At 38.1% G+C, this 13,103-nt stretch overlaps 2 protein-coding genes across 5 annotated transcripts in view; one reads left to right on the top strand and one right to left on the bottom strand.

The window, feature by feature from the left end:
* LOC111866834 (erythroid differentiation-related factor 1) overlaps window positions 1-12,224 on the bottom strand; it is a 58,718-nt gene extending 46,494 nt beyond the window's left edge. The window contains exons 1-4 of one of the 3 annotated variants that reach the window (XM_033752431.1): window positions 12,154-12,224; window positions 6,300-6,390; window positions 4,191-4,438; window positions 1,557-1,662 (exon numbers count right to left, since the gene is read on the bottom strand). In XM_033752431.1, the coding sequence (XP_033608322.1) occupies window positions 1,557-1,662; window positions 4,191-4,438; window positions 6,300-6,335 (390 nt within the window). In that variant the 5' untranslated portion in view covers window positions 6,336-6,390; window positions 12,154-12,224. Of the gene's footprint in view, window positions 1-1,556; window positions 1,663-4,190; window positions 4,439-6,299; window positions 6,391-6,483; window positions 6,810-12,153 lie in introns of those variants that run through there. The other 2 variants (XM_023856135.2, XM_023856136.2) reach the window with 2 other exon arrangements.
* A 19-nt stretch (window positions 12,225-12,243) lies between these two features.
* LOC111866840 overlaps window positions 12,244-13,103 on the top strand; it is a 16,099-nt gene continuing 15,239 nt past the window's right edge. The window contains exon 1 of one of the 2 annotated variants that reach the window (XM_023856156.2): window positions 12,244-12,700. The gene's annotated coding sequence lies outside the window, so the exon portion shown is untranslated. Of the gene's footprint in view, window positions 12,707-13,103 lie in introns of both variants that reach the window. The other variant, XM_023856155.2, reaches the window with a different exon arrangement.

The following is a 13,103-nucleotide window of genomic DNA, read 5'->3' as shown; positions in this document are numbered from 1 at the left end:
AATAGCTGAAATCTTGCTCTATTTAACTGTGTTATTATGCTTTCTGTATCTGTTGTAGTTTCCATTAAAACAAATAGGAGGCATTATATATGGCATGCTCCTCGTACTTTCATTATTTTACCAGTCCTTACCTGGTTATCAAAGTAATGAACCTGTTGACACAGCATCGAAATAAACTACATTTTAATCAAACTGATTAAAATCAATAACGATATCAGTGGTTTAATCAGTTTTATAGTTGCACACACCATCAGGTGGTTTGTAAATAAATTAATAAATAAATAAATCATATTACTATTGAATTGCATGGCTAAATGGCTCCATTTTTTCATTGCAAAATTGGATCCATCTAGCTCTGCTATTCAATAATGATGTCTTTCACTTATTTATTTATTTATAAACCACCTGATGATGGTCCATGTAGTCAAAACGCGTAATGGTGGAATGTGACAATAAAACTGATGAACTCACTTGTGGGAACTGCCCACATTCAAGCAAACGTTATAGTGACAACACAAGTATCATTGCTTAGCAACGGCGAGTAAGCAGCCATTGCTAGGCAAAACCTACAACCATACGAGCAGTAATGTGTTTTTATGTGGTCCAATGCAATGTGATATAAGAGGAAGGTATAGTGATATTAAGAGGGAGAGTGGTGTGGGTGTTGCATACAGTTCTACAGTTCTAGTTCAGTTTGCGTTTCAATACAACGTTCAAGGTGTTATCATTATTCTTAAATTCTTCAATCTCAAGTTCGTCTGTATACTGTGCAACTATAATAAATTTTATAGAACAGTTCGACAAGTGGTTATCTCTTCATACATCGACATCCCACGCACTAATATTTTTATTGATTTTAATCATTTAATTAAAATTTAACTTTGCTGTTGTGTTTTATTATTAGTATGTTAAGTAACTCTCAGTACCCTCTGTGCTGAATTATTTTTGAATAAATCTTTTATAAATAATTTAAGTGCAAAGTATGAAAATTTGTGATAAAATGTAACTAATCTTACCTCAGACAGGGAACAGGCATCAGAAGTTGCAAAAATGTTGAATTATTCATTATTTTTCACAACGGAAAAGTCCATTAAATCAGGGTTGTCCAAGACGGCCAAAAAAGTACAAAATTCACTATCCCAGTCTTATCACTATGACACATGTTGACCAAAGTCCACAACTTTATTTAAAACTATTATAGAAAGCACCGCACACTATACGAAGCCATTTTTACTAGCCCTGTGAAATACCCATGCCACATGACCACAGAGCGCGTGTCTCGCTGTGCAGATGCAGCCTTTTACATTTCTTAAGCTAGAGGGCAGAAGAATGCAGCAATTGAAATAAATGATGCTTCAATACGTTTCCAAGAGCTGACTCTATGCACATGCCAAGTTTGAATGGGATTGGTGCAAAGAACCTAAGATTTGAAACTCTAAAGTCACAATATGGGTTTTGTCGATCGCAGCAAGGACGCCATGTTTTTCAGAGATCAACATGTTGACCGCAGCAGTGTAAGGGTTAAAAGAACCTAAAAGTAATCATATGAATCTCACCGGCCCTTTGCTGTAGGGAATCTTCAACAGTTTCTTTATATTCTCTGCGTCTGACACTACATCCACTTCACCCACACAATCTGGAAACATGTGAGCCATCCGGAAACTGAAATTTAAACATGACATTAGGACAACATATCTTTGTATAGGAATACCAAATCCAAAAGCTCTGGCCTAAGAATTCTGCTACAGCACTAAATTTTACTAGCATACAATAATATCAATTTACAGTTCATACATACAACAGTTATTATAAAAACTTATGATGACCTGCTTTGATCAAAATGTTTCTATTTACATGGTGAGGATAACAGGCACTATAAACTAATAATTATATCATTTAGTGGTTAAATTCTGTATTCAATTTACACAAGTACAGATTCAACTAACTCACTAACTGATTGACTGACCAAGCAGCTAGCTAAATCCATGAAGCTGAGTTTCCAGCCATCACTGTTGGCATTTTTAGTATGTATTCTATGACAGACTCAGTAGATGGAGGGTTAAGTAGTAGGAGTGTCACTCCTACCTCAGAAGACAGTATGGCTCCCATGCTGCCATTACTGGTAGTAGAATACTGTCACATATTTGGGGGGTGCATGACTTATAGACGGGGTATGGATTGGATATTGGATTTACTGACCACTTGATACACCACTCGGAACTACAATTTACAGTTCACTGAAACACACAGACTGGTGTCCTCAGTCTATTAGTCTCCACTAGCCACTTCCTGGCAATGACTTCTACTAAGGGAGAATCTTCAGCTTCCTGCACTCAAATCCTCTTTTCATAGACACCTGTGAAGAACTCTTTGTCAACTGACAACTCAACTGGGTCCCAGGCTGGCAGCCATTCCACACCAGCCTCCTAGTCTCTCTGCACAGGCTGACTTCCAACTGACAACTGAACTCTCTCATTCACCAACCAGCTACTTCATCTCACTTCACTTAACTGAACTGCTGACAACTCCTACTCTGAAACTTGACTGATGCTCCTTATAATATTTCAGCATGAACCACATAGAAAACACACTTTTCATTGTTACAGTCGAACAATACCTTAACTGCTGCATAGAAGCAGGTGTCTGCCTACTGGACAGCAATGGCTGTATACACTACAATATTAAGAAATATAGAGTTGAGGCAGCCTCTTGTGGCACAATGTTCATACCTCATTTCACAATTAAAAACTATTGGCATGAGACATTTATGTGGTTAAATCATGATACCATACATCTGTTTTCTTTATAAATAAGAAAAGCAAACTCAACATTATGCAGCCAGAACATTTCTTTTATAGCCTAATAAGTAACATTTTTTTTTTATTTTAAAATAATTTTACAATCCACTCAATATACATAAATATAATAATTAGTAAAAGGGATGGGTGTCTGTAATATTGAAGCAGGTATCATCTTTCGATGATTCTCTGGTGCTTATCTAATGAGATCCTCTGGCCACATTCTATTTAGTCTTCTTTCTATTGCTGGTTGGTTGAAGAGGTTTCTTATTAGTTGGCTGTTGTTTTGAGCGGTCCAGTTTTTGTGTTTCTCTGTGTACGCTCTGATGACTTCTGTTACATATGGTATGCTTAGATCATTGTGTAAGGTGGCGTTTAATACATACCTGAGAGCATTAACTAGTTTTCTTAGCGTTTGGGATTGGAACGTTTGGAGAATTTTTGTGTTGGAAGGTTTGCTGCATCCCCATAACTCTATCCCGTAGGTCCAGACAGGTTTGATTATCGTTTTGGATAGGATTATTTTGTTTTCAAGAGATAGCTGTGATTTTTTGTCAATTAACCAATTCATATTTCTGGTTTTGAGCTCTAGTTGTCTTCTCTTAGCTTTTATATGCGTTCTCCACATTAGTATAAGTTACATAGGTATAAAACTGCTATTAGCACAAACTAGTACCAGAAACTTGTCAAAATTACATCAGCTTTCCAGACAAAAATGTGTAGTCCCAATCCTACTTTCATCACACATAAAACAACTTCAAACAGAATTTGTAGTTCCATTTATAATCTTCCATCATACCAAATTTCCCACATCAAACCACACTGTCTCTAATTTTTCACTTTTGACAAACAATACAATACAAACATATTTCAAAGATCTATCGCCATACAAAATACTATGCCTCATGAATGAATAGTAATTTAATTTCTTTCACATCAGAACATTGCTTTGGTTAAAATGATAAAATATTTAACACCAGTATGACTTTAAACTCGGTTTAGAAAACCAAAATTAATGGCTGTGGGGATTTGTTGCGCCGACCACGTGACACCCTCTATCCGCTAAAGTTGGCACTAACTTCGCTGACAAGTGGTGGTCGCTCGGTCGGTATAGTTTGCTTGCCGACTAAAACCACAGAGTTTGTTTTTAGTTTATGACTTCAAAAAGCATGACCAACTTTCATGAAAAACAGCCATAAGACCAAAATCAATTAACACACTCAAAAAGCAATGCTGTTTTACTTTTCAAAATTTAGCTTCTAACCTCCTCACAGCAGTGACCAACAGTAGTCCTCCACGCTGAAGTTTCCAGTCAAATTTTGCAGTCTTATTATGCAGATATATTAAAACAAAGAGAAGTGCAACACTGTCACCCTCAGTGGAGACACATACCTTGAAAATCCTGATGAGTGGGATAGTTCATACTGCAGGCCATATGATTCAGCAGAGCTAGTAAGCCAGTTGGAAGGCGGCAAGTTTAAGTCTGTATTGCACTGAAGGAGGGCAAAGTTTGCATAAGACTGTACTGATGAATACTTGACAACTGCTGTTGATTTAACAGGCTTCCGAGGTGAATCAGGGGATGGGCACATCCTCCAATTCTCTGTTCCCCTCATATCATTTTGCACCTCTCTTGTACCCTGGATTGACACAAGATGAAATTTGCAGTGGTACTGATTAAATGCATAGTTGTGTATATATTTAATGTAAAAGTTAACAATGAAGAATTCTAGCCACCTCCTGGAAATGTTTTGAAGTCTTTCTAATGATTTATAATTATCTCTGTCAAATAAATATGCAGTTCCACAGTTTGACAAAGGGAGAGCTTTAATGAATTTTGCTATCCAAAATAAGCTGGTAATTAAGAGTTTGAACAACTCAGCAGAAGTTTTATCTTAGTCTGTCAGATATAAATTTCATTTGATTGGCATCTCATATTACACATTCCTTGAATATTGGCAATTACATTAAGATTTCAGAATTTTTACAGTATTTAATCTGTTGAATGTCTTTCAGTGCATGCAATAAAACTGCATATCAAGATGTCTAACATAAAAACCAAAGACTATGCATCTCATGTTTGAAATTTTGTCATCCTTTTCTCCAACTTGTTATTTTCTAACTCTATCATACACAGCGAGGGCACCTATACAGAGAAGAAAAGTTAAGATATTTTAAAAGATTTTTCTACTGGTGGTGGAGGGGGAAAGCAATCTGATTAATAAAAAACTTCCTACAGTAACTGATTTCTTGGACATTATCCATTGCCCAAACAATATCTTGGAGACAGACTCTTGTCTCTGTTAGGTACAATGCCTACTCAGTTGGGCCCAATCAACAGAGCTAGTCCATATCTCCTAACATTGTTTTAAATAAAAATAAGATGCTGGATATGTCTAAAAAGTTAAGCACTGTATTAATATACCATCTCCATGATCTAAATCTTAAAAAAAATTAACTTCCTTACTCTCTGACCTACTCACCTCCAACTAGTGCTGAGAGGTCAAGAAAATGTGGATCTATACACTCACTCCCCCATATGCCTTCATGGTGTAGTGCTTAATTAGTTAACTTTAGCTCTTTTTTTTCTCTGTGACCAGCCAAGTTCTGGGTCAGGGATGAAACCTCTTAACTTAAACACTAAGGATGTGACAACGTACTGCCCAGTCATGGCTTTCACACGCTTCGGAGAACATAACAGACATGTATGCAGTAACAGCAGAATTATGATTAGCTTACAGCAACTGTAGAAACTTTGACAAAACCCTGCTCCAGTACAACTGTCCATCATGAATCTTATGCGAAGTCACCCAGAATTGAACCTGAGGCTCCACATAGAGAAACCAGTACCTAACCACCTTAGCTATAGCATGCCCTATGTTAGACTAATACTTCATAAAAGCAGGTGTGACCCTGCTAGAACGCAGAATATGACTAAGTGTCGAAATATAAATCAACTTGTACTGTCATCTGATGTAACTATATATTTTAGTCTGCTAAACAAAAATAATAATTTTCACTCTCATGTTCAAGCAGAATTCTGCCATCTTCAGAGGTGTCTACACAAGTTTCAATGCGATTAAAATTATACATACAATATTATTTTTAACATGGGTAACCGACTCATAAAAATTACATAATTCTGCCAAAGAACTTTGGGTGTATAAAATTTCCCTGTTGAATAGATTGAAATGTATAGTTATATTGGTGGTCTTATTTGGTTAAGTCAGGAATGAAATATATGACGATAACAATGCAGTCTTTAAAAGCATACAATATCAAAATACCAGCTTGTGAGATCTGATGTCCTCACAGTGGTAAATGTAGTGATTACAATCCACTTTCTTCCAAAAGGTGGAAAGAGCAAGTTAGGCAGACACAGTGGTACTTCTACCAGACTACACTGCGTCACATCCCACAAGAGAGAAATCTTCAAACATCTACTCACGATCACAAAAGTGCTGGCAGTACAAACAAATGCAGGAATAACAGACCACATACCTCGTGTTTACATTGGCCTGACTGATCCCCATCCATCGCGATTCGTCCTTAAAAGGCCTACTCGAATTTTTACAAATGTACATTTCAGTTACTGCAACACACAACAGATATGGCAATTAAAATACAAAATACATAACAATGTATATGCAAACCATTCACATAATTAGAAATGAGGGATATTAACCTAGACAACTGTCTTCTCATAAATGTTCCAAATAATTACCGTGTAATAATAATAATATTTCTTCCACATCTTTTCTTCAGATATATCTCAGCACCTAACCCTGCAATATGCCTCACACCTTCCGACTGTATAGGGTCTAGGACTTAACCAACCTGCTTAACTGCTTAACGTGCTAAACTGTGAATGTCACGGAGTATGGCACTAAATACCACACTGTGAAAATTTAAAAATCAACGCGTCATGTTATGGAAGAACATGCATCACGCATGGGTAGAAAAAGAATGAATTCTTGTGGGACAGCCTAAAGGAAATAGATTAGTACGAACAACTACATGTAAGTGGGAGGATAATATTAAAATGGCTGGGGTGGTATAGACCGTATAGACTGGCTTCATCCGGCTCAGGATAGAAACCAACGCAAGGTTTTTGAGCGCATGGAAGCGATCCTTTGGCTTACATAAAATTTTGGGAAATACTGGAGAAGCTGAGCGGCTGCAGCACCTCCCAAGCTCCATGGAATCATGTCATGGAGTTAGTTGGGTACATAGATCATGTTGGATAGCATGGTCACATAGTCCTGTCATCTCAAGGCGAGTTCCGAAGAGAGTCGAATTCGTTATCCGACTTCGAGGGCTTGTTTGAAATAGTAGCATGCTCAAGGATGTACAACAGATTTCCTGCGAAATAACCGCAAAAATTTTCAGAGAATTAACTGATTTTACAGAAATACGAACATCAAGAATTCGAATAACGCATTTCAAATAACAGATCTGCAGGCTGTATTTTAAATTTCATTACATAAAACAACATAATAAATGATACAAACTCCGTCCCAAGTGCAAACAATATATATTATATGTCTTTGATCTTGTTCTCTTCCACACTACATGTTTCGGCCTCTATCGGCCATCATCAGGTGTATACTCTTAACGTTGCTGCCACACTGAACCCAGTCTAAAATTTAACATTTAAAACACAATGTTATTTTCTTCGTATTATCAACATCTACCTCGTTGATATGTGTCTGGTATGTAGATTATATTGCACACGTCAAATTTGAATTTCCTGCAGTAGCACTATAAAATCTTTAGTTATGATTTTAAAATCCTTTAAAATTTTCTCCAAATTTTAAATTTAAATTTTAAAATTGTTAGGGTTACTCGCCCTATGTCTAAAGTGCTGGAGCGGCTAGTTTTTGTTTCCACACTGTACAGGTGTTATTCTGTGGAGTCTTCCTGTGTGCGTGCCGCTGCTTGTCTTTACTACGTGTGCAAATTTCNCGTATTATCAACATCTACCTCGTTGATATGTGTCTGGTATGTAGATTATATTGCACACGTCAAATTTGAATTTCCTGCAGTAGCACTATAAAATCTTTAGTTATGATTTTAAAATCCTTTAAAATTTTCTCCAAATTTTAAATTTAAATTTTAAAATTGTTAGGGTTACTCGCCCTATGTCTAAAGTGCTGGAGCGGCTAGTTTTTGTTTCCACACTGTACAGGTGTTATTCTGTGGAGTCTTCCTGTGTGCGTGCCGCTGCTTGTCTTTACTACGTGTGCAAATTTCACGTGTGCAATATAATCTACATACCAGACACATATCAACGAGGTAGATGTTGATAATACGAAGAAAATAACAATGTGTTTTAAATGTTAAATTTTAGACTGGGTTCAGTGTGGCAGCAACGTTAAGAGTATACACCTGATGATGGCCGATAGAGGCCGAAACATGTAGTGTGGAAGAGAACAAGATCAAAGACATATAATATATATTGTTTGCACTTGGGACAGAGTTTGTATCATTTATCGTGTAGAGTGCAACAGGATGCTTAAATATAATATTATAAAACAACATACAGAGAAATGGAACAAAATGTTGCAATTCATGACACAGGCCAAAGATTGAACTTCATGTTCAATTCTACAGAATGAATGTTTTAAGGAAAGGTGTAATGAGTATGGGAATTAACGCATACAGTAAATTACCAAATGAATTAAGAAATTGGAAACAATTAGGCAATTGAAAAAGAGATAAAATCCTACCAATTACAACACACGTTTCACTCTATGAATATATGTCACGCTAATTAGCAGAATACTACATATGAGTTGATATTTTATTATGAACTCTATCTGCATAGAGTGGAAGTATAAAGGAACTTATTTGAAAAACTGACGTTACTTTTAAATATGCACATAAGACGTATCCTTTTTCGATAGTTTTACCACAAAGGATTAATAAAACTGAATTAGAATTTGAAAATAAAAGTTCTGCTTCCGATGAACAGTGGCATCCTACCGAAACAGCATATTACACTGCCTTCAACAAAACAAGTAACAAATTAATTATATGGAGTTGAGCCCTTCTTGGGAAACCGCCAGTAGCTCAGTTACTCAAAAATTTCCCCACATTTTACGGGACCCATGTTCATAAGATGCCTTCATTGGTTCTTATTCGGAGCCAGGTCAATCCAATCCATACTACCTCATCCTATCTAAGATATATTTTAATATCATTCTCCTACTTACGTCTAGGTCTTCCTAGTGATCGCTTTCCTTCTGGCTTTCCAAACAAAATCGTGTAAGCATTTTTCTTCTTCCCCATGCGTGCTACATGCCCTGTCCGTTTCACCCTCTTTGACTTGGCTTGATGATCCTAATTATACTGGATGAAAAGTACAAGTTTTGAAACTTCTCGTTCCGCATTTTTCTCCAACTCCTACCACATAATCTTTCTTCTGTCCAAATATTCTCCTCTGCACCCTGTTTTCAGATACCTCCAGCCCATGTCCCTCCTTTGATAACAGATATCAACTTTCACACTCATACAAAACCACAGGCAAAATTATAATTCTGTATATTCTAATCTTACATTTTCATACAGCAAACAAGAAAACAAAATGTTCTGGACTGCACTGTATCAGGCATTGCTTGAGTTCAGTCCCTCCTTAATTTCTTCCTGAATCAAAGTGTAATTTGCTACCATCATTCCCACATATCTGAATTGTGCTATGTTTTCGAAGGATCCGTTGCATATCTTTATGTTATAATTTTCCATGCATTCTGGCAGGGATAGCGTAGCCGATACAGCGACTGTCTACGGGCTGGACGACCAAGGGGTCGGAGTTCGAGTCTCGGTGGGGGCAAGACCGGCTCTGAGGTCCACCCAACCTCCTATCCAATGGGTAGCGGGGGCTCTTTTCCCGGGGGTAAAGCAGCAGGGGCGTGAAGCTGATCACTCACCTCCAGCTAATGCCGAGGTCACGAAAATATGGATTTATACATCCACTTCCCCCACACGCCTTTATGGTGTAGTGCTTAATTAGTTAATCACAGAGATAACTTTTTTTATTCTTGCAAGTAACAGATGATAACTATGATAAAATGTAACCAGAAGTATCATGTGGCAGTAATTTGCTCCATACAAAATTTTACATGCTAACTTGATCATCGGAGACTCGTCTGTGAGAAGACAAATTTTGAATGTGAAGTATGATACGAAAACCTTCATATTTTTGTCCTTAGCTTCTTGCAGCCTGTATCTAACGTGCACGAGGGAAAGTCAGTAAATAGGTCATAAAGGGATATAAAACATAAAACATGTGATATTCGAACCTGGCAAAAACATTATTTCTCGATATATCCTCCATCAACTTGTCCCATCGCCTTACTGGTGCGTCGAAAAACGCAGCATAGAAGTTCCTGACTGTTGTCTCGGCCACTTCCCCACCTCCGTTTCAACCTCTTCGTCATCAGAGAAACGTCTGGGGCCAAGAACGAGATGTAAGGCGGATGTTCAAGAAGTTCTCACTGTAGTTCTTGAATTCTCTCCTGGGTTACTCGGGCTGTATGGTGCCTGGCATTTTCACGATGAAGCAGTACCCCTGTTACCAATTGGCCTGGATCTGTTCTGCAAATTGCAACCCGAAGCTTCAACAGAACTTCACAGTACGATGCAGAATTCACATTTTCACCACGCTTTTGAAAACGGGCTAACAGTACTCCCTGAGTATCCTAGAACACAGTAAGCATAACCTTTCCAGCTGATGGCGTTTTGGTTGAACGAGGAGGTGAACAGGGGTGTTCCCATTGCACTGAAGATAGCTTTGATTCGGGTTGGTAGTGATGCACCCATGATTCGTCCCCAGCAACAATCCTGTTAAGCATATCTTTCTTTCATACGCATACCGTAAGAGATGCTGCAAGGACAGACTCATTCGATTAATCTTTTTCTCGATCCTTCAGTTCTCTGGGCACCCACCTCGCGTATATTTTCCGAAGTTCAAATGATCATGTATTATGCTGCATGCTACACCAAGGGGCACCATAGAGCAGTTGCTACATTAACGTTATCCTCTTGTCAGCTCGAACCAACTCTTTCACCCGCTGCATAGTTGCTTCTGTCGCAATCTCAACAGGGCGACCTTCATCTGCGACTTTCGAACGTCCTTGAGGGAATTTCTTGACCCATTTGTCAATCGTTTTACACAACAAAAACTTCCCACTCCAAACAGGAAACATTTCTTTATGGATATCCTTTGCGTTGGTCCCTTTGCCCACAAATAAAAAGCACAAGAAAACGCTGCTCTTTGGTAGTATACTCCTCAAGGACCGGTCTGCTACCTAGACTGTCATGAAGCAGGTCTGTGTTGTTGTCTAATGATAATGCACAGAAAAACTGTTACCTCAGTTACAGCTGTTTTACTTCAATTTTTGGCCTATTTACTGACCTTCCCTCATACCTTCACCTTTTGGGGTTTAACTGCTTAATTAATTAAGCACCACGATATGAAGACGTATGAATGAGTGGAGGTATAGCTCCATCAATCTTAACATGGGCGTTAGATGTAGGCAATTTGTCAGTTTCACACTCTACCGCTTTACCCCCAGGGAAAAAGCCACCATATCAATTGGACAGGTAGCTAGATGAGCAATGGGGCCAAGCTGGACACCAGGGAGAAGAGAAAAATATCTTGCTTTGATGGAAATTGAACCGTACTTCCCTGGCGGTCCAACCCATTGCTCGTGGCTATACCGACTGAGCTATCCTAGTACCCAAATGACCAGGAGATACATCACTTCAAATTACAGAACTCACTCACTCACTCATGGACTCATGGAGCTGAGTCCTTCTTGAGAAGCCGCCAATTGTGCAGTTACTCAAGAACTTTCCAGAATTTTATGGAACCCGAAGGTTCATTACCGTGTTCACAAGAGTCCTCCACTGGTCCCTTTCCTGAGCTAGATAAATCCAATCCAATCCATACCATCCCATATCTCCAAGATCCATTTTAATATTATCCACCCACCCACGTATTGGTCTTTCAAGTGGTCTCTTTTGATCTGGCTTTCCCATTAATATCCTATATGTATTCCTCTTCTCCTCTTTGTGCTACATGGCCTGCCCATCTAATCCTCCTCGACTTAGTAACGTACACACTGAACGGCTTTTAAAATTATTTTAATAATTAATAGTAACTTAATTACATACAGTTATCATTAAATCTTGTTTATTGATTAAATGCAAAGATTAATGAAATATAAACTATAAAAGTTTATTTGTCTTTTTGTTCCAGCTTTGCGCTGATTTTTGTTCAGACTTGATGTTTTTTCTCATAATGTCTAGTTTTGTCAGCCTGATCGTACGCAGCTGGATGTACATTACTTACGGGATCACATGATCTGCTACTGCATGACGTAGCGTTGACAATTCTGCGTCCATACCGAACAACACTACAACGAAGTACGCGGGGAAATCCCATTCTACTAAAGCGTATGATCGTTGATGTACAGAATCGTCGAAGATACCGCAGTCAGAGCGTTTGTTAGTATATTTGTTTGCTGGTGGCTTATCTCTGTATGGTATCTATACTGTGACGCATAACGCGGAGGAAGAGTTGACTTGATAACACGACTTGAACATTTCCTTTGTTGTGAGACGGTTAGTAACGTTAGTAACGAGCTAGGTTGAGGTGCGTGAGAGAGACGCGTGTTGTGGATTGCGTAGGTGCAAACGCTTGCATGATTACTACAGTTTAATGCTGCTTGTACATGCTTTGTTCATATCGATCACGGCATTGAATGTCAATAAGTACTCTGTGATACACTGACTCTGATAACAGTTAGGGGACATAACTGAGCCAGAAATGAAGAGATGGGCACAAAGTAAAAATGTGGAACAGCTGCATTAATTAGGAAGATCTGTGCAGTGAACAGGTGTTGGTGTGTATATTGTTGTTAGCCTTTCATGCTATAGTGTTGCACTTGGTGCGTTGTTTGCAAGAAATAGGGATACATTAAATTTATGCATAAAGAAGTGGTGTTAATGTCGGTAAATGGGGACCTTATTAAGGCATACAACTCTCACTTAAAGACATTTTTTCGATGTTGAATATTTGATAGAATACAAGTACAAACAATTTATGACTTAGTGCATTGTACTGTATGTAAAACACTATTTTCTGTCATCACTTAACACTAAGGTGAATGAGATATAAAGTAAAAAAAGATACATGTAAATTTCCATTGTTCTGCCTGTACCTCTATGAAATACGTCAAGCTTTATTCAGAGTCACTGGGGTTTTGGCCTTTGTCCATCATCCCTTTCTAGAATACCGGA

This window comes from Cryptotermes secundus, unplaced genomic scaffold (genome assembly GCF_002891405.2).
Source record: "Cryptotermes secundus unplaced genomic scaffold, Csec_1.0 scaffold533, whole genome shotgun sequence".
In the NCBI taxonomy this organism is placed as follows: Eukaryota; Metazoa; Arthropoda; class Insecta; order Blattodea; family Kalotermitidae; genus Cryptotermes; species Cryptotermes secundus.
The sequence above is the reverse complement of the archived record's forward strand: the minus strand, read 5'-3'. Positions and strand labels throughout refer to the sequence as shown.